Source organism: Brachionichthys hirsutus, chromosome 13 (genome assembly GCF_040956055.1).
Source record: "Brachionichthys hirsutus isolate HB-005 chromosome 13, CSIRO-AGI_Bhir_v1, whole genome shotgun sequence".
Classification (NCBI taxonomy): domain Eukaryota; kingdom Metazoa; phylum Chordata; class Actinopteri; order Lophiiformes; family Brachionichthyidae; genus Brachionichthys; species Brachionichthys hirsutus.
The window spans coordinates 11330154-11356253 of NC_090909.1; the positions used below are offsets into that span (position 1 = coordinate 11330154).

At 44.6% G+C, this 26100-nt stretch overlaps 2 protein-coding genes across 2 annotated transcripts; one reads left to right on the forward strand and one right to left on the reverse strand.

Annotated features, from left to right (window-relative positions):
- Window positions 1-1076: 1076 nt before the first annotated feature.
- On the reverse strand, window positions 1077-23606 carry nudcd1 (NudC domain containing 1). The gene is made up of 10 exons (XM_068747394.1): window positions 23492-23606; window positions 22435-22589; window positions 20649-20834; window positions 18508-18691; window positions 15788-15976; window positions 13346-13553; window positions 9891-10035; window positions 9143-9268; window positions 3206-3365; window positions 1077-1523 (listed from the first exon to the last, which is right to left on the reverse strand). The coding sequence occupies exons 1-10, from the start codon at window positions 23604-23606 to the stop codon at window positions 1234-1236; spliced, it is 1758 nt and encodes a 585-aa protein (XP_068603495.1). The 3' UTR covers window positions 1077-1233.
- Window positions 23607-23942: 336 nt separating this feature from the next.
- On the forward strand, window positions 23943-25766 carry eny2 (ENY2 transcription and export complex 2 subunit). Its single transcript, XM_068747339.1, has 5 exons — window positions 23943-23978; window positions 24078-24152; window positions 24240-24310; window positions 24754-24828; window positions 25493-25766. Exons 2-5 carry the CDS (start codon window positions 24085-24087, stop codon window positions 25567-25569), a joined length of 291 nt encoding a protein of 96 aa, XP_068603440.1. The 5' UTR covers window positions 23943-23978; window positions 24078-24084; the 3' UTR covers window positions 25570-25766.
- Window positions 25767-26100: the final 334 nt, after the last annotated feature.

Genomic DNA, 26100 nt, shown 5'->3' on the forward strand with positions numbered 1-26100 from the left:
AGGCGCGGTGCTGTTCTGCCTGAAACCGTGTTGGTAGCTGGTGCTACATGCTTACACATAAACACTGGGTGTAGAACTCCGGCACCAGAAGCTAAGGGTTCCATTCTCCACACATTCCAACCCTTTACAGAAAATAAACACAATCATTTCAACCTCGGTTTGTTTCCCAATCTGATATTGACTGAATGAAATGAATGCTCGCTGCTGATGGCTTCATCCACCTCTGCACACAAGCAGCGAGGATCAGACGAGGACGCTGCTGAAGCGCGAGCTGCAAATTCCTCTCCTCTCGGGAAACCTGATTTTAATTTAGAGCCGGATCAGATTCTTGACCCCGCAGCCGATGGAGTCGGGAGGATTGATGAGATGTTCCCGTCGCTCTGGTAAACGAATCTGACTTTTAAAGATGTGTTTAACGGAACGCAGGGACATGGAGGTCCGAGTCCTTCAGGATGCGAGCAGTAACTCTGATCCTCCGTGGCCAGGTGACGAGACGGCATGTTTGTTTTTCCTCTCTTTTTATCAGAAGAAAGCCAGAACCATTCCTCAGAGACATTAGCGGGTCCGACAGGCTGATGCCAAGTAATCCTTGGATGCCGGCAAACCTAATAAGAACAAGTGGCACCGTCTGATCCAAGGGCACAACAATAATGAAATAAAACAGAGTCAAAGCGCGGCACATGCTGTCAACCCGAAATCGCACCGTATATCAACCGCTGCCATGCAACAGAATATTTCCCTTCTTTCATCTTTTGAGTCTGAAGTAAAGCTTTTACAAATTATCCACCTGACTTGATGCATTTTTCTCAACACATCCCTTAAAACCAATGAGATTCTTCATGGAGACAAAATTCCATTTGGAATTTATCCTAGTTGTCATCGTCCCACTCCAAACGCACATTCGGCACAATGTTGGCTACAAGCCACACCCTAAATGAGGAGGAGGAGGAGGAGGAAGAAGAGAAAAGGGTTTTTCATCTTCTAACTTTTGTCTACAAATGTCAGAACCGGAGCCTTAAAAGAATCTCCCCTCATTCATCTCATGGTAAATAATGAAAAGAAACCGAGACAGGTCGATTCTTTATTCGATTATCCTGTTTGTCTTTTAGAACATGGCTTCTAGAAAGTGAAGCGTGAATGTGTGAATAAAAGTGTTTTTATTTCCGGCTTGATCAGACAAGCATCTTCAGTTTGGAATGATCGTCCGCTGGGAAATCTGATCACACAACAAATCTAATCATTATTGACCTTTAGTACAAAGAGGTTACTGGAGGTCAGGATGTACAGTCTCTCATTGGTTGCTCGAAAACCCAGGATTGGCTTATCAGTGTCCAGGCTGGCAACCTGTTGCTTGGCAACCTGCCCTATCTGGCGACCCTGCTTCCTGTTGAAGAGGACGGTTTCCACTGGCGACGGCTGCCGGTAGACGAACGACCGGCGGAGACACTCGCACAGGGAGGCGTAGGAGAAGTTTGGAGCGCAGGTTGCAAACTTTTTGTCCCGTTTGGATGCCTGGACGTAGCCTAGAAATCAGGACAAAGACGTGAGGACAGTCCAGACGTAGCTGTCCCCCGGGACAGACATAGTGTCCAAAAGGAGAGCTTAGTGGCTAGAAGGTCAGGACAACGTCATACATATATCCGAGGATCATCTGGTAAACAGGAAACTTCTCTCAGTTTTCTGTTTGTCAACGATATGCAAAGGAAAATGTACAATTTAAAGTTCAGTTGAAACGAACACATTTGCCTTTGTTAAACAATACGTGCAACAAAAACACGAGCATTTAAAGATTTGTGTTTTTCTATCCAGATAGAATCACAAAATAAAACGATTTGTTGTTCTGCGAGCTCGAGCAAAATCATTTCACCGCACCGATCAATGTTTCAGCGGCTCAGAGCAGGGATGAGTATTTCACTCCAGAGCCGTGTTCCTGGAAGCCACGGCACAAAAACAGAACTTTATTCAATGATTCCGCTCAAACCTGATGAAATGTTATGGAAAAAGAATGTTTTGGGTTGGGGCTAGCTGTCCTTCAGCTGCCCCACCCAAACAGGGACCTGGTCACTGATGGACAGGTTTTGCCTGTTGCTATAGTAACTACTAAATGAACCAGGCTCCTTATGTACCGATGCATTGTTATACTATCGGATGGCATGAACTCTCATCCACAATTAGCTGATGGAGAGAAAGAATCTATCAATATGACACATTTGCTCCTAAAAACGCAAAGCAGTGGCTTCATTGCCATGGCAACACCTGAGCCTTTATTTTTCTCTCCATCTCCTATCAAGGGTCTCCAAACACACAGTTGTTTGTTTGTTGTTTTATGATTCCATCTCTCTCAGAAATATATTAGAGGTACACTGTGAAATTCAGACTCTTATTTCCCAGAGCCGAATATGTCCTCAGTAGAATATGTTGAGTATTCCTATGAGGGAACATCCACATTCATGCATTTGAACATGCATCTTTGGGACTCACTGAGATCATTTTGGTAAATATCAGGAGATCCGATCTGTGTTCTCAAAAAGACACAGAGAGGTGAGACAAACGAGCAGATAAATGCAATCGAGACCGACGCGGGCTGATGTTTGACTCTTTGATTTGAGAGTTTGGAGTTAAATCAACACATCTCAAGAGGCACAAAATGAGCCAGTAATCAGTCGACAAGTTTGTCTCCAGATGTCTCTGACTGGTTTATATGCAGCGGAGAAGACAGATCTGCTAATCCTCGTCGTGTACGGCAGCAAACTCCCTCCCGTCATTAACTGCAGCCATTTAAAACGTGCCGCCATCGATCCTCTACGACGGGAGAGGCCGAGCATGGCGGCAGCTCGTCAGCGAACAAAGCTAGCGTCTGTCAGGATGAAGAATTCAACTCCAGTTTCATCGTGGATGGAAACGAAGGTTCTTCAGCGTCCACCGTGAAAACCACAAAGGAGACGCGTGAACACGCCACTGGTCTGGGGGGACGTTTTGGCCACTGGGAGACACCGTAGCGAGTTCACGTCCTCAGATTGTCCATTTGGAAGCACAACAGTGCAGCCCCATTCTATATTTGATTTTCTTTTAACCAAATATCAAACTAAATGTATTCCCAGGTTTCCCTGTTGCAAACCCTCGTCTCTAAATCACAGATTGATTGAGATCTAGTTGGGCCCCAAAAAGCAGCACGAAGGCCGCCGCTTGTGGCCGGATCTCTTACCCAGGGCGTTGAATGTGGCGATGTGCTCCCACACGTTGCTGGGATGGTCGGGACGAGGCTGCCACACCAGAGCGTCCACGTCGTGTCTGAGGCAGAGGCACGGCATATCACACGGGTTCACGTCCACGGTGAACAGGTACTGATTGCTGCCCAGGTTCACCTGGGGAGACGGAGCAGAGTGAACATCTCAGTCGTCATATGTTGGGCAGGTTGGGGATCTGTGACGGACACTTAGCTCCTCGAGCATAAAAGCCGAGTCTTCTGCAGTACTTTAATGTCTACGGTGTGTCAGTCTCGGGGGGGGGGGATGTTGCAGTGACTGCTGGAGTCCAAACACATCCTGAAAACCCGACTGCCAGCACGTCTAAGATGCTGTCAACACGCGCCGACAGGCACTGACAACTCAGCATAAAGCTGGCAGCTGATGGTTCACGCCATGACGAGCCTTTAAGGACGCTGCAAAAGTTACATAAATTAGAGCACTTGTGTATATAAAAATACGTTTTTTATTTTTTGGGGACAAATTTGTCAGAAGGTTCCATTAAGACCTTGTCTTCCAATAATTAGGTCTTGATGACTACTTCATGGTGCGGGCTTTAAAGGGTTAAAAGTGTTACTGCAGTTAAACCAAAGTGACTCCTCCTCCACTCAGAGCTCTTTGGATGAACGCTGCCGTGGGATGTACTGGTGGATCGGACCAGAGGAACGCTGGCTCTCGTCTTCATCCCTTCTTCTCCCGGGATTCTTGAACTTATAGCTCAGTGCATTTCCTTCGTCTGCTGTTTCCGCTGCCGCTGACTTACAATAAATACGTCAGCTGATCTGTGAACCAACATGAAACCGACCTCAGCAACAGGCTTCAAGGAGAACGCGAGACCAGACGGTGAGAAGTGCAGCAGTGTCCTTCATAAAGGGGACCATCCCTCCTTCTCAGAAAGGGTACAACGGTGGTGGTGAACCGACTCATCAGTCCATTGACGAGCAAAACAATTATTTTGTTTTTGTTTATTAAAAAAAGGATCCGATTCTGGTTTGCTCCAGAGCAGCGACAGCACAGAAGTGGAACGTCTGAATGCTCCTGCTTCTCATCGGGATTCTGAATGTTTGTCCTCTCGGACCTTATCTGCAAAATCACAGACGCACACATGCACACACACACACACACACACACACACACACACACACACACACACACTCACACACACAGAATCTCCTTGACAGAGAAAAACTAGCTTCTTTCAGAAAATCTCGTTCGACCCGACGTCTCTGATGCCAGAGGCGTGGTAATATCCTGCGCTGTGACTGATGCTGGGTGGGAGTGGGAGTGGGAGTGGGCCCGGACCTTAACTGGGCTGTTTTCTCATCGTCTGAAACAGATATCGTCAGAAAACTCATCTCAGTTTTATTACAAATCAGGCGGCCAACACTAAAACGGCTGGATCCCCGAACGCAGCAGGAAGATTCTCTCCAGCATTATTCTTTTGTACTTTAGTTTCCCGTGTCAGACCTCCTTCAGTGCTTCATGCCCTGATATTATTTAATCATCTTACAGAACGTTTTCCTACAGTCCGCTGATTAATTAAAACCTTAAAAAGTTGATAAATGTAATATATCAATGAAGCCATGTATGTTATTTCCTCCGCCGAGGAGGTTATGGTTTCAAACCCGATCTGTTCACATCAGTGACGCGGACGTCGACTCAAACACAAGACATGGGAGAAGATATCAGCTGGATATGTTCTTACATACAGTAATACCGTGACAATACCGTGTGAATGCAGTGAGCGAGTGAATGTCGGTGCTGGTCAGGAGGGCCGATGGCGCAAATTGGCAGCCTCCTCCTGTCAGTCTGCCCCAGGGCAGCTGTGTCTGCCCCGGGGCAGCTGTATCTGCCCCGGGGCAGCTGTATCTGCCCCGGGGCAGCTGTGGCTACAACAGTAGCTTCACCACCACCAAGTATGGAGTGAATAAATAATGCACGATGTAAAGCGTCTTTGGGTGTCCAGAAAAGCTACATAAGACCAACGCATTATTATTATTAATAAATCAACGCTAATAACAATGGAATAGTTTTTTCGATTTGCTATATAAACACACACAATGATATAATAAATAGTATACAGTATTATTGTATTATAAAATGTGGTTTTATCGTGAGATTAACTTCGAGACAGACAATAGCGCTAACAGCGGTGCGCAGCGTGTGGGAGGAGGAGTTTAACGGTACAGAGACACTTTATTCCATAATTATACCTTACATGTACTCTTACATAAAGTACATAATAGTTGTGCCTTTGGAAGGCTTCGTGTTCTTGACAGCGCCCTTCTGTTTGAGGATTGGACATGTCGTCGATGTTCTCTGCTCGTACCGGCGTGTCCAATCACTGACGCGGACGCCACGGTCACGGTGATCAATAACTTCATGCTTCATCTCCATCATCATCATCATCATCATCATCATCGTCGTGCGTCTTTCCTTGTCACTCCCATCCTTACCACTCGCTTTCTATTGACCCATCACTTACAAGGAACCCTAACCCAAACTCACGTCAATAGTGGGAACAACACGGGAGACGAGTACGGAAGGTGGTGGAGACCTGAGCTGCTTCGGAGCGCTGGCAACGAAGCGGCAACATCTGGAAGTTGCCCGCGTCTCGGAACACTCGTATGTCGAGGTATTACTGTGCACGAAACTAAGAGACGGTGAGGTTCAACCGTGATATTGAAAACAGAATGTTGATAAAAATCTTCCTGGCCAGGGTTTTATGTCAGCTCTTTATTTAACTCCACACGCAGAGGAAAACCGTGACGCGTGTCAGGACACTCTGTGCTGCGATACTCTGACGATTGTCGTGCTCAGCAGGAAGTACAACCGGACTCTGTACGGCCGTCAGGATTAATCAGTCCGTCTGAAAAGGCTTTTTATGACGCCGGTTTCTTCTCTTCTAAGGGTTGATAAGATTTTCTCCATGAAGTGAGAGGCTGGCGTTATGCTGTGCGTCTGTAAACAGAAGGCCGCTGCCCGTCATCACAGACCGAAATGTCAGCTCTCCGTCGTCATCATCATCATCATCATCACCTTCCTGCTGCCACTCTCCCGCCTTCAGACGGCGAGTATTTAGATTCGTTCCAGCCGAGACGCTGGACTCAAACGCACCCAAGCGTTTTGTTTGACTGTAACAACAGTCAGACAGGATGCCCTTCACCACCGCTCAGCCCAGTATCTGATCAGTCACTCGCCATGCGCTCCACATAACACGTATTAGTGCCACAGCTTCATTCATGAAGGGACAAACTGGATTATATCATCGTTTATTTCACGTGAGGAGTCAGGAAATCCTCCCGGCTGTGCTGACTGGCTGGTTGTTGGTTATCACAGGCAACAAGCAGCTTCACATCGTGTTTCTAACATCAACAGCAGCCGGTTTCTAAAACAGCAACAAATATTTGTCGTGGCTCAAACTGACCGTCAGCTACTCTCACCTTCAGCACCAAGAAGGAAACAAAGAGGAGACTTGTGTCTTTGAGCTTTTGGACAGAAGCTGGACAGCCCCCCCCCCCCGTCTATGAGGCGCAGCTTCTGCTGAGCTAAATGCTAACATGTACTTACCAAGGACAGTAACATCCAAAAACATCGAACCAGTTCCACGTAAAGGTTGGTGTAGAAATGTTCAACTATCCAAACGCCTATAATGAAAATATGTGTGAAGTTTGGTGAAGCTAATGTGGCTAACATCGAAAACAGCTACCAGAAGCGGAGCTTGAAGGACTCGCTGCGGGACGGAGACCTGCGTAGAAATGGTTTGATAGCGAGTTCCGTCAGTCGGCTGAGGAACCCAACATTTCCAAGCCGAGGCGACGCCCGGCCAGAAAGAACAGGAACATTTACAACACAGTCTGCTGTAAATCATCTTCAGGACAGAGGTCAATCCGAGTCCTTCCAGTGTGAAAGCAAGACAGACATGGACACGACTCAGACTCCCTCTGCGAGACAAGTGTAAAAACCACTCGTCCCTCTTTTCTTCTGGGATTCAAGCAAAAGAGAAGCGCATCTGCAAACGTCCCAAACTGAAAGGAAGCCACACGATCAAGCTGAAAGATTTCACAGAGACGTCTACCGACGTCCTCGCGGGCTGGCAAAGAGACCGAAGCAACAAGGCGGACACAATGGGGAGGAATAAAAGGCAAGGCTTCCTGGATGACAAACGGACAAACACAACTGTCTCCACTCACACGAGGAGCCCGCCTTCTACAGGACGACGGTCCAGATCGGATTAGAACCCGGCGGCTCTGCTTGCATAGTAAACGGAGGAGAGGCATTAAAGGGCCCACATTCCAGCCTCGACACAAACCTGATGTCCAACACTCATCATCAGCCTTTCATCACACAATGAAGGGTTTATTTCTGACTGCGCCGGGTTTTTCATGATGGGGGGGGTATTCTTCACCAAAGCAAATGAAAACCAAAAGAGGAGCAGAGGTGGACGAACACTAATGCAGGCAAATGAATAGAGCTGAGAGAAACATGCACTTATTCTCTTTAACAAAATAAAACTGTTACCATTACATCACAGAAAACATTTCAGGCTGACTGTAACTCCGTCTTTACGTTTGAAAGCAGACGCGGCCTTTTCTCAATAGGAATACCAGAGACCATTATTTTAGCTCTCATCCATGCGCTTCTCATAAACCCGGGAACATCTGATGTGCGTTTGTCGTCTCTCACACTTCACGCCAAGGGAAGGACAATCATGGCCGCTTCGGTTCTGTCCTCGTATCCCTCCCACAGGAGGGAAACACAACAGACACAAAAACCCACTGCTGGAAAATACAAGAAATGACCCTGAGGATTCTGGGTGGCTGACCTTTGCCTGCTCCGTTAAAACCTCCTTCATAGCAAATCTCCTGAAGGTTCCTGCGGTAGAAACAAACGACGTGCCTCTTCCTCACCTCACACGGTGAGACAAGACTCACAACCAACTGTCATCTGAGGATCGACGACATAAAGGGTCATTACGTGAATCTGGGCCTGGCAAAATTTGACCACTTCTAAAAAAAAAAAAAGAAAAGAAATGGACCTTAAATATCCATCCATCAGGGTCACATTTGTAGTTTTTAATTCAACATATGAACACATTTAATTAAAAGCCATCAAACCGTGGATGAATTCTGAAAACCTTTAGCGCCATAATCTGGCAAAGTTTGATCCAATTCAATGATGTGGTTTATGACGAAATGTGAAATTGTGTCTTTCCCGGTGGCGTGGTGGTGACCATGGCAACCTTTAACCAAACAGCTGCCAATGAGCCACATATGCTAGACATAGACTCGAAGCACTATTTAAAACATTAAAGTGACACCGCTCAGACCTTTTTGCATAGGAGGACAAAACTTTGTGCGTCTGACAGACAGCTAAGCAGATAAAAAAAAAAAACATCTCATTTGAGGAGATGACAATCAGCACGGTGGGTTTCACTACATGGTTACCATGACCACAATAATTCAGAAAATTATCACCAGAAGTATTGACAGCTTATTGGGCTTGTTAGTCTTCTCTTCTCTGCCATACAAAAGCTGAGACATGAAATCTGGACCAGAAAAAACAAACGCGACATTCTGATGCATCACAAAGCTGAAGGAGAGCCTTTAATGACGGTTCAAGCTCTCCAAGTAACATGGCGTACCCTCACATGTTCTCAGAACGAGGGTTTCACCTCCAGTGGGGGAGCTAGTCGCACAAGGAGAGGTGATGGAAATACTCCTGGAGTGGGAGTTCTCGCTGAGCCTTTGTGGAGGTTTTGGGGCTGGATAGAAACAACACCCTTGTAAAGGCAGGGAGCGTCAGGTAGCCAACAGGATCCAAGTGGGAAATGATCTGATAATATTGAAAATGAGGGTTCGGGCTAGAAGGATTGGAACAAACAAAATGTCACTTACCACCTGAGTGGGCTTGAGCAGTTCTCCACTGAAGTGTGTGAGACTGAAGCTGTCTTCTGGGAAGACATCACAGTCCTCCAGCTCCTGGGTGTTACAGGGAGGTTTGTCCACGTCTGGGTTTCCATTCTTCAAAAAAAAACCAACAAGGAAACTGAGACGGAAGCTCTGATAACACTTTAATTAACATATAAATGGGTTGATTTGCAACGAGGGCCTCGAGTGGCGCCCGATGATACTAATGAAGGCTGAGCGAGGAAGTGGCTAAAAATGTGATGAGAATGAAAGCAACGCTGGGGACCCAGGAGGGACGATGCGTGCTCGGTCTCAGGGAGAGGAGGACTCGAAGAGGCAGCGGACAGAAAGTTCAACCGCGTGGCGAGTTGGAGGGTGTTTAATGCGAGTTATTGATTTACGGTGGCGGGGATTCTACCAGATATTTATCTGCAGGGCCGGTTTCTGTCAGGATATATAATGTGTAAATTATTTTTTTACAAAGTCTCTTAAAGCTATTTTTTAAATCTTAAAAAAACCCTTTATTGAATCACTTCCACGTTTCAGCTGCATTAATCCACTGCATCCGGGTAAAACTGGGCTAGCTGCTCCAAAATTGTCCTGCATTGTAGATACCTTGGAATTTACACACATTCTTCACACACTTTATGCGTATAATGTAATTTCAGAATAATCGCTTTGCCGGCAGCAGAACGGAACAGAACTACAAGCTGAGCTTTCACAGAAGCGGCTGTACCAGGTCCTCGGAGGTCAGGCAGGTCAGTCTCTCCTGGAGAAGGGCTGCTTGCTCGCTGCTCATCACGTACTCCCCTCTCCTGTCCCCCATCACCAGCTCCGGCCACATGGGCCCCTCGCTTCGCTTCTGCAGCGTCACCTCCAGGCTGGGAACACAATCAGTACACACCGTCTGCAACTTCAAGCAAACTCCTTTTAAGTTAGGTTCATGTTTTTAGATGGAAGATATCACCTTGGGCTGAAGAAGATGGACTTTTCTTTTTCCAAGAAATAGATTTCTGGATCATATTTTAATGAGAATATTCTGAATCATTTCTGTTTTGAGTAGATTTGGATCAAAGGGAGGACGTGTGATGTTGCACGTCTCGCCTGTTGCACATTGCAGCTGCTCTGAGACGCTGCCTGGCTTTTATTAATTACTTTTTGTTTCATTATTAAAACTGCTGGAGAGATTTAGATGAAAGCTGTATCAGACACAGGAATCGGAGGTATGACATTTAGACTTCCAGATTGCATGACAATCACAGGCTGCAGCTGTGATTCTGCATAATGCTATTCTGCCTCCGTCTACACACTGGATCCAGTAGCACTGGAGGACGCTCGGTGAATTCATTACAAGGACCGTGTTTCACTAAATCATGACAATGGAGACCAAGACAATCGGAATAAGAAACATTCATTGCTTTGCCTATACGCATTTAGCTACTAGCAATTTCACCTGTGGCGAGTGTGCTCCCAACCAAATGTTCGTCTGCATTCACAAAGAGCATTTTGGTGGAGTCTGGTCGCAGTAAAGGGTTTTGATAATTATCCTTTCCTTTATTTCTTCCTCAGTTTGTTCGACCTCTCTCTTCTCTCATCTTCTTGTTAAGCCTAATGTCTCTTGAGGAGCGACACGTGAAGTTGGCTCGCATGCAAGCAAGCATGCTGTTATTTGAACCGATAGCTCACACAAACTCCACCGGGTTCTGATAATGTTCATTTTAAATCCAAGGAAATTCCGTGACAGAGAACTGAAACTGTCCAAAGCAACTGTTTGAATAGCCTCATAGCATCTCTCTACATTTAAGAGACACAAACAAGAGCTTTTGAAACAAATATTTCCCCAGCGCTGTAATGCCGAGGTTCGACAGCACGTCTGAATCACGTTTAATATCCTTTTATCAGACTGAATGAGGTTTCGTTTTCTACAGAACCTTTTTTTTTTTTTTATCAGAAATGTTTAACTGGGCTTCAGTTTGATCACTTCTCTGAAGGAGAACAAACAATCACAGGCAGCATTAGAGAGTTTAGCGAGTTTCAGCCAGCGTTAAACATGAAGTGCACACGTAGAGAATCCAGGCATCTAGATTATACGGCGATCACAGATGCCTTAAAACGTACGAAGGACTTTCAACGGAAACAAGCCCGCAAGGGCTTTTTTGAAATGCTCCTCTTAGACAGGATGTTTGACGTTATTTGTACTGTAATACATGCTACTGTGTGACTGTACTTGTACTCTAACATTCTATCTAATAAATATATTCTTCTCTCTTCTCCTCTTCATCCTTATTTGAACAACAAAGGAAAGACGTGAAAGAGACAAAGGAGAGCTTCCTGATTCATTTGGATGGAGGAGAGCTGGATAGGGCTCACCCGTCTGTCTATAAATGCAACCTATTGGTACGGAAGAACACGCAATCGTGCTTTTGTTCAATATTGACATTATAAAAGGATATCAGATGCACTCTGCGTGCAAACACTTTTCCCAGGTAGTGCATGTTTGGGTCTTCATGAAAACGTTTAATTTGTCTATTTCATCCCTTGTTTGTTTGTCTGTTTCGCGCATCCAAGGGAAAACACAATGAACGCCCTGAATGAGGGTTAGACAAATTCACAGCTTAAAAGGGCGACTAAATACACTCTGCATTATCACCCATCAAATGAGGGCAGAATTTATCTTGGATAAATAAGAATAAACAAAAATCTAAGGGGCAGAATAAACACTCAGGTCCACCTCTCAGCTCCTCACCTGAACCACATCGGGCTTATAATCGTCTTTCTGTGCTGAATGACAACAGAGACAGCAGCAGTCACATTGTCCCCCCCGCTCTCACACATGCACAGCTTGAAACGCACATTCATACTCAGCTATGCAACCTGTTTTCAGACAGGACAGACTGCTGGAGGACACACGTTGTTGAAACAGGAAGGAATAAAGAATAGGCACAGCAGAAATGTCCTCAAGAGGCGGATATAACTCAACTCACATTAGGTAGACGGTCAATAGCGACTACGTTTATGAAAAGCATTAAACTTCCTCTGCCTTTTTTTTTTATGATTGGTACTGTGCTGCAACAAAATAGTGTAGTTCAATCAAAGAAGCTGCTCCACTGCGCCAAAAACCATGACAACAGTCTCTGAGATCGTCTGCTCGAGGCTCGACTATGCTTCGGTTCATGTTTTAAAATGCAAGCACCGGTTTTTCAGGTCTCATCCGGGAGTCTCATCCACAAAGTAATCATGTTGCGGCTTCAGTATTAGCCGCCTTATCTCAATAATACATGTATGCTCCAACTTAGCCTTACTAAGCTCCTGCGCGTCATGCTAACACACCCGCCTCCATCTGTTCCGTTCCTGGTCTTTACAACACATTGGGGCCATAGGTAAAACCTCTCGATGACTATGCGACCAGTTTGCCTCGACAAACACGGCAAGAACACGACACCAGGGTAACAAGGTCACACAAGGTCAAATTCACAGGCAGCTTCTGTTGCTTCGTGTCAAAAGGAATCCTGGCCACACACATTTTGATTTGGTGCGGGCCTCAAAATCATGAAACTATTAACCGCCTAAAAAACACTGATTGTGTCTGTAGATGACGAGCATGCTGAACCGAGTGCCTGATCATCCACAGCTCACAATTTAGCATGTCGAGAATGCCGTCGATGCTACCATAGACGCGCATGCATGCATGCGTGTGCACATGGGAAGGGACAACAATGCTTTTTTTCTAGATCATTCTTGAAAAGATAAAATATACGGTTTGAATTGTTCAATCCTCCATTCAAACGACACAATTTGAGACAATGTGGCCGCCACATTAAAGCTAAACCAGTGTGCTAAAATATGGCGGTAACCGAATCTCAAATATTCAATCAGCACATCCTCATTTTATATTCTTGATGTTCGTTACTCTTTGCAACGGTTGAGCTGTATATTCAAGACTTTCGGCAGGGCCTGAGAATGCCGGCCACTCACTGGACACGTTATGATACAGAACCGGGTGAGATGCTGGAACAGTTTTCCTTTAAATTCCTGGAATGTTCCGTGAATACTGTAATTGCTCCGCCTACGTGCAGCAGACGAGATCTACGGGTCTGAGTCAACACCGAGAAAGATAAACAAGAGTGGAAGTTGTTCAGTGGGGTTGAAAGTGTTGACGTGACTTATGCTTGTAAAATAGCTGCAATTAACCTTTTATGATTTTGGATGATCCAGGTGCTGGCCTCAGGGTCGATGGCTGCGTACAGCTGGCCTTCCAGAACAGCAGGGAACCCCTGAACGCCAATGCTCACGGTGTCCGCTGTCAGCTTGAACTGCACCGCCTCTTTGGTGATGCCCTCGGGCATGCGCACGCAGAGCGTAACGTCCTCCGCTGTCTGCAGCCAGAAGTAAATGTGATCTGAATCAGACGAGAGAGAATCGGTGCTAAAGCAGAGGGTAGCGCAGAGCTCGCCGAGACACAGACAGAAATGAGACACCTAACGTGGCGCAGGAATTACTAGAGGATATCCCATGGCAATGGCAGGAGAGAAAGCATGAGGGGGGGGGCACAACCTGCTTTCAAAAAAGATTACATGTGGAGTAAAACCTTTGGGAGCGTTTGGGAACTGATGGCATCAATCGCAGTCATTTTGAAAGTGGAATGTTTTCCCATTACTGCCTGATGTAGGATCTCAATCTCCTTTATTGTGTGTTACGTTTAAATAATACCCCAGATATTTTCAACAGGGGACAATCTGGGATTGTGACGACGATGAGTGTTGAAACCTTCCCCATCTTTTTTTTGCAGGAAGACTCAGCCTCTCTTTATTCCCGTATTATGAAAAACTCACTTTTCCCATGTTTGTACGCTATTATGGAGGGTTCGGGTCCGTATCAACATAAAAACAACTAAATAAACCATCCAGTCAATACCGGCTCCCGGATCACTTTGACATTTTATTTGACGTTGCAGTCAGTGGAGCTTAAAAAGTAGTTCCTCAATATCTCGGTTGATTATTGACCGATGTTTATGGAATTTGACACAAGATAAATTGTCTGATTCATCCACACAAATAAACATTGTGCTAATTTGTGCACCTATGCAGAGAATGTTCAATGACAAAACATGAAATAGAACTCTGATTATTACTGGCCCGATACGACGCTCCAAACAAACAAATTCACTGCGTTCCAGGCAGGGATGTGATGAGCAGAGACATGTTCATCATCACCTTTTGTTTTCCAGTGGATGAACAAAGAATTTAACGAGACAGAGCGAAGGCGAGCTGCCAGAGCTTCCATTTCTTTTCCCAACTCTATTAGCAAACTGCTCATATTAAGCCCGTTACCACAGCATTACATGAAATTACCCGGCACCTCCGCATTGATCTCTTGGACTTTTCATGCACTTGTCCAACTCTTCATATGGATGCTTTCCGTCTGTTCATCATAGTGTCAATCACAGCATGACATGCACAATCAAGTGAGCTTTCATTCCTCCTACGCTGTTTGCATTTCTTCTCTCATCGCATGTTTGAGGATGCCCCCCCCCCCTCTCTCTTGACATCTAATCATCCTCTCCAAGAGGAGAAATGCAGAGTGCTGATAAAAGGCTCGGCTGGAAAGCTTCCATTATATGCATACAAGCACACCTTGCCCTGTCAGAGGCTTTTCTTGTGAAGCATGAGTAGCTGTTTGTCTGCTCGTTTAAAGGTTGTGAGTGTGACAGTGTGAAAGCAGCATTAAAACAGTTCGTGATGAACATTCTGTGGAGCTCAGACACAGGATGTTTTGTGAATTCACAGAAAGATCCAACAACCGACCGAAATACAGAAGAGCGGCTGGGAATGGAAGTTTGAAACAAACCTTGATATCTTGAAATTGAAATATTTTCATCAGTTAAGAGCATAGCTTGACACTGTCTAAAACTTTATTTGTGTTTTTTACAGAGCATTAGATGGCAGATTGATGAGACTACAAAACAGCCAGTTGCATTTGCTTAGAATAAAAACTGGGAGGAAGTAGGATGTCTGTTTGCTGTTAGCATGGAGTAGCTTCTCCAGACTTAATATTTATCATATAGAGATGAGAGTGGTAATAATATCAAATTAGAGACAAGATCCTCTTTAAGTTGAAACAAAGGTCATGCGTCGTGATGTGACATCATTTATTCTAATAAGCTCTGAACGCAACATATTAGCATTATTTTGACAAATATATTACAAGATTGTTTTTTTTTTTTAAATCACAGTATATGCATTTCATTATAAATATGCAGTACTTTGAGTACCCAAGTTCACTAAACACAAGGGTAAATGTTTTGTTTTGAAACAGGAAGAATGCAATGGAGGCACTGCTAGAATGTTTACAATGTAGAAGATCTTATTGATTAAAAAAGCTTTTTATACCAACATCATGTGACCGAAGACTGCAAGTTTAATAGTTCAGCCTATCCTTATGTCAAAAGTACAAGAGGCAATGCCATCAATGGGATGGTCCAACCCTGTGACCCCATCAGTCTGTTGATGTGACCTGACCTCAACCTCACACAATACACCAAAATAGAAGCTTGAGTGGAGGTGACAACACGGCTGGTAGAGCTGTGATGACAGCGGCGTGTGGGCGGGGCTCTCAGCAGCGCGTCTGACCCACCTGTCTTCTCCACCTCCATGGGCTCAGAGTCGGCCTGCTCCACAGGGCGACCGTCCACGTGCGTGAAGACAAACGGCTTCTCCGAGGCCACCATCAGTCCCTTCCCCTTCGGCTCCACTGCTGCATAGTGAGGAACCGACTTCCCCTTGAGCACCCTCCTCTTCCTCACCTCGTACTTCTTCTCCAGACCTGCATGTGATAAAGGTGTAACGTAATATCGTCTTCCATTAAACTCTGACAGAGTGAGACAAATGGCAACATCAAAACAGCTCATGTCCAAGTCTGTAGAGTACAGGTTATTTCCTGGGCTCCCGGCAAACAAAGAGTTCAGGATGTTCCCATTGGGTCTGAGGGTCTGGAGAAATATCCTATCCTGGAGTGAAACTGTTGGAGGACCTTTCTTTTGGTCATAAGGGATGGAATGAACATGATTTCTTACAAATGTTTATTTTTATATTTAATCAGTCAAGCTTTGCAGTCCTCTTTATTGCAGAGAGACATGCTGCTGTCTTTTGTTTTCTCCAAACTCCGAGTGAAAACATTTGCTCTGTTCTGAGATGCCGATGCTCTAATTTGATATCTGGAGTCGTGGAATGTCTTAAATATTGAATAGCAGAAACATGTAAAGCAGCCCGCTGGGCCCTGATAATCGCTTGAACGGTCAATTATCGGTCTTCCTACCATTGAATTTTCCAACCATTTATTGTTACATTTTTCAGCAACTGATTTTGGTTCTACTTCAAATGAATGTTTGTAGATCAAGAATCGTCTCATTTATTTGTGGAGGTTGTTACACCTGCTGAAGTTGAACTAAAGAGGGGGAACCAAAATCGACACATTAGGAATAATATCAGAAAAACCTCAACCTCAAAGAGCTCAAAGCAAACTGCTGAAGTTTTATCACCGTCCAGTATAGTCCAGTATATTTTGGGTGACTCTGATAACGACCTGCTTCACAGACAAAACATAACTGCTGCTGTTATTTCAAACAAGAATTCACAGAGCATTCTTTTTCATTAAACATTCATTGAACAGTGAAGCTACAAGGAATAGAAGGTCGAGGACTTCAGGTACTTCGGGTCAACAGTGCAGAGTGATGGAGAGAATGGGGGAAGGAGGTGAAGAATCATGTGCAGGCAGGCTGGAACGGGGGGAGGAAAGTATCAGGTGTGCTCTGTGATAGGAGAGAGTCAGCGAGGACGAAGGGACAGGTCTACAAGACAGTGGTGAGGACAGCCATGATGGACGGCTTAGAGACAGTGGTGAGGACAGACATGATGGACGGCTCAGAGACAGTGGTGAGGACAGCCATGATGGACGGCTTAGAGACAGTGGTGAGGACAGCCATGATGGACGGCTTAGAGACAGTGGTGAGGACAGACATGATGGACGGCTCAGAGACAGTGGTGAGGACAGCCATGATGGACGGCTTAGAGACAGTGGTGAGGACAGCCATGATGGACGGCTTAGAGACAGTGGTGAGGACAGCCATGATGGACGGCTTAGAGACAGTGGTGAGGACAGCCATGATGGACGGCTTAGAGACAGTGGTGAGGACAGCCATGATGGACGGCTTAGAGACAGTGGTGAGGACAGCCATGATGGACGGCTTAGAGACAGTGGTGAGGACAGCCATGACGGACGGCTTAGAGACAGTGGTGAGGACAGACATGATGGACGGCTTAGAGACAGTGGTGAGGACAGCCATGACGGACGGCTTAGAGACAGTGGTGAGGACAGACATGATGGACGGCTTAGAGACAGTGGTGAGGACAGCCATGATGGACGGCTTAGAGACAGTGTCTCTGAGGAAAAGACAGGAGGCGGAGCTAGAAGTGGAGGAGATGAAGATGCTGAGGTTCTCCTTGGGAGGGACCAGGTTGGACAGGATTAGAAATGAGACAATAAGAGGGACAGTGAAGGTTAGACGTTTTGGGGACAAGGTCAGAGAGACCAGACTTTGATGGTTTGGACATGTCCAGAGGAGAGACGGGGACTATATCGGTAGAATGATGCTGAGGATGGAACTGCAGGGAACAGGGCTAGAGGACGACCCAGGAGAAGATACATGGACGTAGTGAGGGAGGACATGAGAGTGGCTGGTGTTGGGGAGGACGATGCAAAGGACAGGGTGAAGTGGAGAACGTTGATTCTCTGTGGCGACGCCTCACGGGACAAACCAAAAGTACAGTAGTAGTAATTAATTGAAGACAATACTCTACTTGGGCATCTCTTCACGCTGGGGTGACGTCCTGCATTAAAACACTAAATTCATAATAATGACTCTACTGTTGACAATATGCAAACTCTGCTCCCTGATAAAAACTGAAAACAGTTCAAAAGCTGCCACATATATCTGATTATTGCCCTGTTTACGAGATCAAAAGGCCGCCTGATGAGGAAGAGACTCTCCAAAGTCTGTGTCTTTCCAATCTCTGCCTCATTATTTTGTCATCTTCTTGCCAAGAAGCTTAATGAAAATCCACGTTGCCAAAGTTTGCATTAATCTCATCTGGGATAGCATAATTAAACTCAATTTCCTGATACGGTTTAATTACCTAGTTCTCGCATCGTCTGCATTTCAATGCTGTATAAATGAAGATGAAGCCGACATGACAGGCTTAAAATGCAGATCCCAATTAAACATAATTATGTGCGACATGCTTGTTGTATCTTCGTGCTCAATTACCAAAATTAGGACCGATCCGTGCACCACCCACCGTGTCCTGCGGTGTTGGCGACCGAGATCCATTCGAGAGACACGGAGAATCCACTTCCTTTGGATTCCTGCAAGTCTTTCTGGATGCGGAGCAGAAGGACCTCCATGGTGTGGACCCCCTCCTGGACATGCGAGACGCTGTGGAGGATGATGAACGGCTCCCCCGTGTCTTCGCTGAACAGCGGCTTCAAGCACAGAAACAAATCGACTGATCGTCATTACCGCTCCCACACCAAGTAGTTCCCATTTTCAGACAGCTTAATAAATAAATATGTCAAGAGTTGCAGAAACTTAATATTCATTTTTATTTTATGATCTGCATTCATCACAGCCAATATTTAGCTGAAAGTTATTCATTTCATTTGCACCATTTCTAACAACTGAATAGCTATAATAATAATAAAGCATACCTGTCAACCTCCAAGGCTCCATGGCCTTACAAACCGTTGATTTTTTCCTTACAAAATACAAAATAACCTTACACCATATTTTTTTTTTGAAATGCGTTTATTTATGTACATAGTTGGACATTATTAATTAGGATACTGTAACGATCATTACAATACAGTTTAATTTTGATATTTTAACTAAACTAAAATATCCATTAATAATGCTTGTAATTTAATTTTTTAAATAAGAACAGATATTTCGGGGGGAAAAATCGTTAGCATTTTTATTTTTGTAAACCAAACTTAAGTATCGATCAATGATGGTTGTAATTTAAATTTCAAACAGGGACAGAAAATACAAACCTTTGCTGGCTTGTGATTGGGAAACATGTTTTTCATGTTTCTTGATATTCGGTGCAGACCGGATGGGACTGTAACAGTTCGTGTTCGTGTTCGTAATTCCTACTCTGCAGAGAGTCAGTGAAGGCATCCAGGGAGGAGGGGCGGGGTGTGTGTGAGCGTGGAGGGGGTGAGAGAGACGGGAGGGGATATCTGTCCTGTTAGCGGCGGGGTTACCGATTAATAAAAGCTTGTTCTGAGACCCATCTCGTCCTTGTTTCAGCGTCTGACGGACGCTACAAATTTGCGTTTTCCCGTACAGATGTTCTTCTACGCCGTACACGTCTTAGAATGCATAAAAACCGTACTTTGTACGGCAAAAATGTACTGGTTGACAGGTATGATAAAGTTATAATAATAACTGTCTGTGTTCATAGCAGCAGATTTCTCCGTGCAGCTCAGGCTCATGTCCGTTTAGGACGACAGCGGCGCTTTACTGTATGAGCCTCTGAATGCAAGGACACAAACATGGCTCATGGCCCACGGCTGACGTTTCTCCTGCCACCATGAATCACTTTTCCAACTTGTAATGCAGCTCCTGTGAAACTTTTAATTACTTCAACCAATATCTGATCTATAATGTTTATACCCAACCTAATCTTATTGACATTTTAAGACATGCCGTTTCTATTCACTGAAACAGGGTTGTGTGAAGCCAAATACAGCAGATGGCTGATTAAGCTCTTCTAGGTACGGCAAAGGTCAGGAACAAGACTTCGCCGCTCTCTCACCAATTCATCCATTCACTCTCATTAACAGAATGACCTGCAACTCATAACTCAATCACTTAACCCCTTGTTCTCCAGTGCCTGTATACTTCCCCCTCTCCCTCTCCTCTCCTCTCCTAGGTTGGCGCTTCAGCTCATTGATTAGAGCCACTGCCTGAGAGCAAGAAGGTCCCAGATCTGAACCCCAGCTTTCCCAGAGCCCTTTATACATGCAGTTTAGACTCTCTCTCCGATTTGCCTTTCCTGCATCAACCTGGTGCTCAGCTTCTTCATCGCTACATGTATGCTAGGAGTCATACTTAAGGTCATAGGGAACACAGAAGGGATGTTGAGGATGCGTCATTGAGAAATAACATTCAAAATCCTGTTCCTGAGCACTCCAGACACAATGTGACTGTCTGGCCTTCAACCATGCCTCTGCAATCAACCCAATATCACCAATTTGATTACAATATCATATCAAACGTCATGCAGAGGAGAGGGATGTGTTTGGTGCAAGAGGTTTAATCAGGCCAATCAGAGACATAAAGGTTTACGATGCATTATCACATTTAAATACCTTTAGTGTTGCATTGTACGCGTTATGTCCTGAGGCTAAAAGCACCAAAACCAAGAGTTGCACTTACTTCCCACTTAATATGAGAACTGTCTCCCCTCTTGCCGGTACGGAGAAGGTACAGTCGGCCAGCGCCATCAGAGAGAGCTGCCCAAGTCGCTGAGGTGAGGCTGAGAGACGCACAAAGCTGGTTGTCCCCCTGGCCGGGGTCAGAGGTGAGACAGTGGACCTCTCTTGGCTTCCCCAGGGCAGTGTCCTGGATACAACAACACAACAGACTCATCACCGCTATAATCAGAAAAGAGACGACTCCAGTTGTTTCCACATAAATATTAGCTATATATCTGGCTCGCAGACAACCTTTAATTATAAAAACATTGTCTCGTTATATTGCTTTGCGCATGAGCGAACCGGCGACTAGAAAGCCGGTTCGTAGCGATCAGAGGAAGTCCGGCTTACAGTCGTGTCTCAGAGGCACTTAATAGCAGCACTGAACTCAACAACAAGGGAAAGATCATTGCTTTCCCACTCAGTGGGGCTCTCTAATGTCATACAAATACTGCAATAAACAGGAATTTTCATTATGCTCTTCATTTTAAAAATCCACAGGAAGCTATCATCAGCAGGAAACAGAGATATGAACTGTTGTGTGGCTGTCCACGGAGCTTTGATTCATATATGATTCACACATCTTGTCATTAATAGTCAGATATGGCACCGGAAAAATACACTCTTATGGAGTATAACAATGCATACCACATTGTTATCTTGACTGTAAGAAACCTTGGAGATAACTGGAAAAGGACTCAGAGCGCAGACCTCAACCAAGCATCCTCAGTCCCCCTACATCAAACCAAAAAATGATTGTATCTATATTATTATTTTTAGAGTCCTTAAGCATGAAAACAAACCTTTAGAAATTGGATCCACATTGATATCATTATTATTATTGAAGTTATTAACAAAAAGCACACTTTCAGTATCGGCGGTTTCTTCTGGATCAAGTTCCAGAGCTTTTGAAGATACAACAAATCCGTTTGTCCACTACTAATTCCACAGCGTCTTGGTAAAGGAAGCAAAAACATAGGCTCCTTGGTGGAGGTAATTATGTCCAGCATCCATGCTGTTAATGCCTTGGACAGTGTCAAACACCTATATGCACATGTGCCATGTGATGCTACCCAAATGCGCTTTAAAGCTGCCAAGAGATAATAACCATCATATGATGGCGATTGTAGTCACCATTTATGAAACCCATTTCCATTAAGACTCATTTAATGATGGCAGTGAGAGTGAGAAATACGGTTTCACGGGCAGACAAATCATCATTCAGGCCAATTTACACAAAAGAAAATACAGAATCAGTGTCAATTATGATCAATTATTTCTTAGACATGAAAGAACTTTTGTTCCAAAAGGTCATTAGTTTGCTTTTGCTCCTGGACTCTACATCCTGATTTTAGTTCAGCGCAATTATATCATCACACAAAACATAAAAAGGCTCCAAAACATCATATCGTGTGAAACGTAAGCAGCAGATCAGCAAGTAAAGGAAATTACAATCACATATTGTGTGGCAATGCAACAGAAACGCATCATGAGCAGATGGTGTTCTCGCATAAGCATTTGGTCACCACCTGCTGGTGCGTGAGATGTATTACAGCTCGCCAAATATTCCACTCTGAACCTTTCCATTTGATATGAGGAGTAAATGGCTAGAAAGGTTCATCTTTTGACATTTCTGGAGGAACACTGGAGTTAATGCTAAATCCAAACAAGCCAACATTTCATGCCAGCAAATGTAAACAGCTATGATCAAAATGTTCAAAGAGAATCCAAAGAGATTTCAAACTTACCAATGTGACAGTGAGACTGAGGACCCTCCCTTTGCAGTCCACAAAAAGAACACTGTCCTCATACCAAGGATCCAAGTGGAGATAATTGTACATGCCAAAAGCCCGCATATGTTCCAGGGTGTACTGGGAATCCTTTAACTTAACTTCCTCCACAGCTGCAGGAGAGATGAAAACGTAAAGGGTTAGAATGAACCACATTTACTGTTCAATCAGACATTGTTTTCAAGCATTAAATATAAACGGAACTTTATTTATAACGCACTTTAAAGCAACCGCAGCTGACACAAAGCGCTGTACATGTGCAGATTAAAACATAAACAAGTGGAACATAAGAACAATAACTAACAAATAGAAAACATAAGTACGGAACAAATAAACAATGTGCTTAAGGCCACACTGTCACGCCGCCTCGAGCAGCGACTGATCAGCCGACCTGAGGTGCTGAGCAGGGATGGAGGGGGGGGGGGGGGGGGGTAAGAAGCTCAGAGAGGCAAGAGGGGGCAAAAGCATTCAATGATTTGAAGGCAAACAAGAGAATCTTGAACTGAATTCTGAATAGCACAGGCATCCCTCCCGTGAGGAACGGCCAGGACTTCCATAGCAACATACGACTGGCATCGATGTCTATGTAAATAGTGTGTTATTTGCAGAGTCCTTCAATGGCCAGGTGACCTCCAGACTGCCATTGTCTGATCATTTGTTTTACAGCTGCTGGTTGAATCCACTATAGAAATCCTCTAATATTGTTTTCAGCTAAATAAATATATTTTTTAAAACAATATTATCATCAGTATTGTTACAGTTATTGTGACGGTTTACACTGAAATCCCATTTTACTCATTTCAGAAGCCTCTAAATCGCATTATTGGTGAGTTGGAGCTAACGCCGCTACTGCGAAGCATAACTTGCTCTTATTGATTATAAAGCGAGTCGCTCGACTTGCTAGTTCGTCTCTTCTCGCAGCTTTACAGACGCGGTTGGCACATCGGACTTGCCCCGACGCGAGGCTAGCGCACCTTGCTAACTGAGGTGCTAAGCATGATGGAGGGTCTCATACCAGCGTCCAGCTCAACGCTATACGTCGGAATGGCGTCCAGGGATAACCGGTAACTTTCAAAGTTGGGGTCCAGCAGGTCTCTGTTGACCTTCAACGAATAATTCGACGCAGCCATGTCTTTAAAAATAAAAAAAGACTGACTTTAGGACAAGTTGGTGGAAAAGAAAGATGATGAATAAGTCAGAGTGACACGAGCTTCCTGTTTTGGTGCGCACGGAGACATTATCCAGAGGACGCGATATGAGCCCTGGAGCTCATGGGAGGTGGAGTCCTTCGTATCCCCCGTCAAAACATTTGTTTGTTCTGTTAAAAAGAAAAAAATCACGAACCTAGATAACATAGCCTATCTGACATATTTTCTAATTACGCTTTCTGTTTGAAGAAAATGAACCACCGCCGAAGCGGAACCTTTAAACGTCACGTTTCACACGGTGCTGTTCTGTGGAGGGACCGTGTGTTCCCCAAGCTGATCCATCTCGACAAAAAGGTTCCGTCCGCCGTGGAGCGAGCAAAATTAAGCTTTATGTGGCTTTCCCGGAAAACTATGAATCGAAAGTGACATTTCCGTGTTTGCTTTTTGTTCCAGACAGATCATGAGCAAAGACTCGCAGATGAGGGCTGCGATAAACCAGAAGCTGATAGAAATGGGAGAACGGGAGCGGTAGGCGGCTTTTCTGCTGCGTTGCGCTCCTTCACGGTTTGAAGACAGCCGGCCTTAAATCGAATGTAATTCATCTCGTCTCTGCAGGTTGAAGGAATTGCTCAGATCAAAGCTGGTGGAGTGTGGGTGGAAGGATCAACTGAAAGCTCACTGCAAAGGTAACAGTGCGCCCAATCACAAAGCGTCCATTTTCCATTCTTATATTAGCAACTAGGATAAAAAAAATAATAATAAAGGAAATCCTGCCGAATGTCCACATGCGCTCCTCGTCGAAGAAGAGTCCAATGTTTGCTGTGAAGAGGCCTCGAGCCTCTAAAGAAGCATTTACGCTCGGGGTTATCAAGTACCGACTGCCCTTAAATGGCACCTGGCTGTGCAGGTTACTTACAAGCTGGTTTATGTTATTTACAAGTTGGTTTATAGAGCAGTTGACTCGAATGTGGTGCCCATAAAGAAGACTGGACAGACATTGTGCTGTCTGTCTCTGCCTTTATTGACTGCAGTCCAACGTGGCAGAGACGCTGCTACCTTTCTAAAATGTGTGCACTATTGAGATGATTCTCTGAAGTCATTATCTATATATATATATTTTTTTTGCCAGATGTGATCAAAGAAAAGGGCCTGGAGCACGTCACAGTGGAGGACCTGGTCACAGAAGTCACACCAAAAGGCAGAGGTACAGAGATGCAAACACAACAGCTGTGGGTGGTTCTGGACTCATCACCATTCACAAATAGATATTGTTGCTCAGCTTAATTTATTTGATTAGTTTCATGGAAGCACTTTGGCCCAGTCAGGACAAATATGCTCCTACCCTGTCAGACTGTGCTCCAAGCCACACGATGTTTCTGTGAATGTTCGTGGGGATTAAAATACTGACTGTAACAGGATGTTGAGGATGGAACAGGGCGAGAGGCTTACCTTGGAGAAGATGCATGGACATGCATGCAAAACCAACAGACTCAGAGACTCCATTGTCCCACGTGTACTAAGACTGTACAACTACTCACTGGGGGGGGGGGGGGCAACAGGAGGAGTACAGAGAATACTGGGCTTGGGGAGGGATAGAAGGACGCACTTAAGTAAATTTACTTAGTTACTCACCATCACTAGACGTAGTGAGGGAGGACATGATAATATTATAAATGTACGAGACACCCAGGGTACTCTTACATGAGGTGACATTGTTCCAAGAGATTTAAGTGAAAGAGTAGAATATTTATGTGTTAGGTTTAGCCTAGATGGACCTAAAGGTTATTTCCTGGGGGAAATAGGTTCGGGGTAAATTGCTGTTCCGTCGTTTTGAATGACTGAATTTCCGTCTGTTCTCTTGTGTGCAGCACTCGTACCAGACAGCGTGAAGAAAGAACTCCTGCAGAGAATCAGAGCTTTTCTAGCTCAACATGCTTCCTTGTGAAACAGGAGATTCTCATCAAGACATTTTTTGTACTCTCTGTAGATCCACAGTAAAATATAAATACAAAAATCCAACCTGATGTTTGTTCTCATTGTGAGCAAAACAAAGTGTTATTTTTATTTTGTATTGTATGTTTTCATATTGATTTTAATTTGCTATGCAGCATTGTTGAACAAAATAAATAAAATCATGCCTTTTAGTCGTTGAGGATCCTGAATTCTTTGATTCTGCCAAAGTGCTGGTTGATCTGAAACAAAAAGCAGACGGGTCTTTTTTTTACTGCCGACCTCCCGCAGCAAGTCCGACCGGCTCTGTAGGACTTTAAATATTTATTTTTAGTACTGGATGTATAATTATGATATTTTGTTTTCTTACTGTGTGAATTTTTTTGAATGCAGACATTTTAAAAACAGTTAATGATGGGGCGCATGCGCACGATGCGACCGGCTGTGGTTGAGATTAGCGTCCTGATTGTATGTTTTTTAGATGTTTATAGTATTTTATGTGATTTAACCTGCCGTTTCGGTGCTT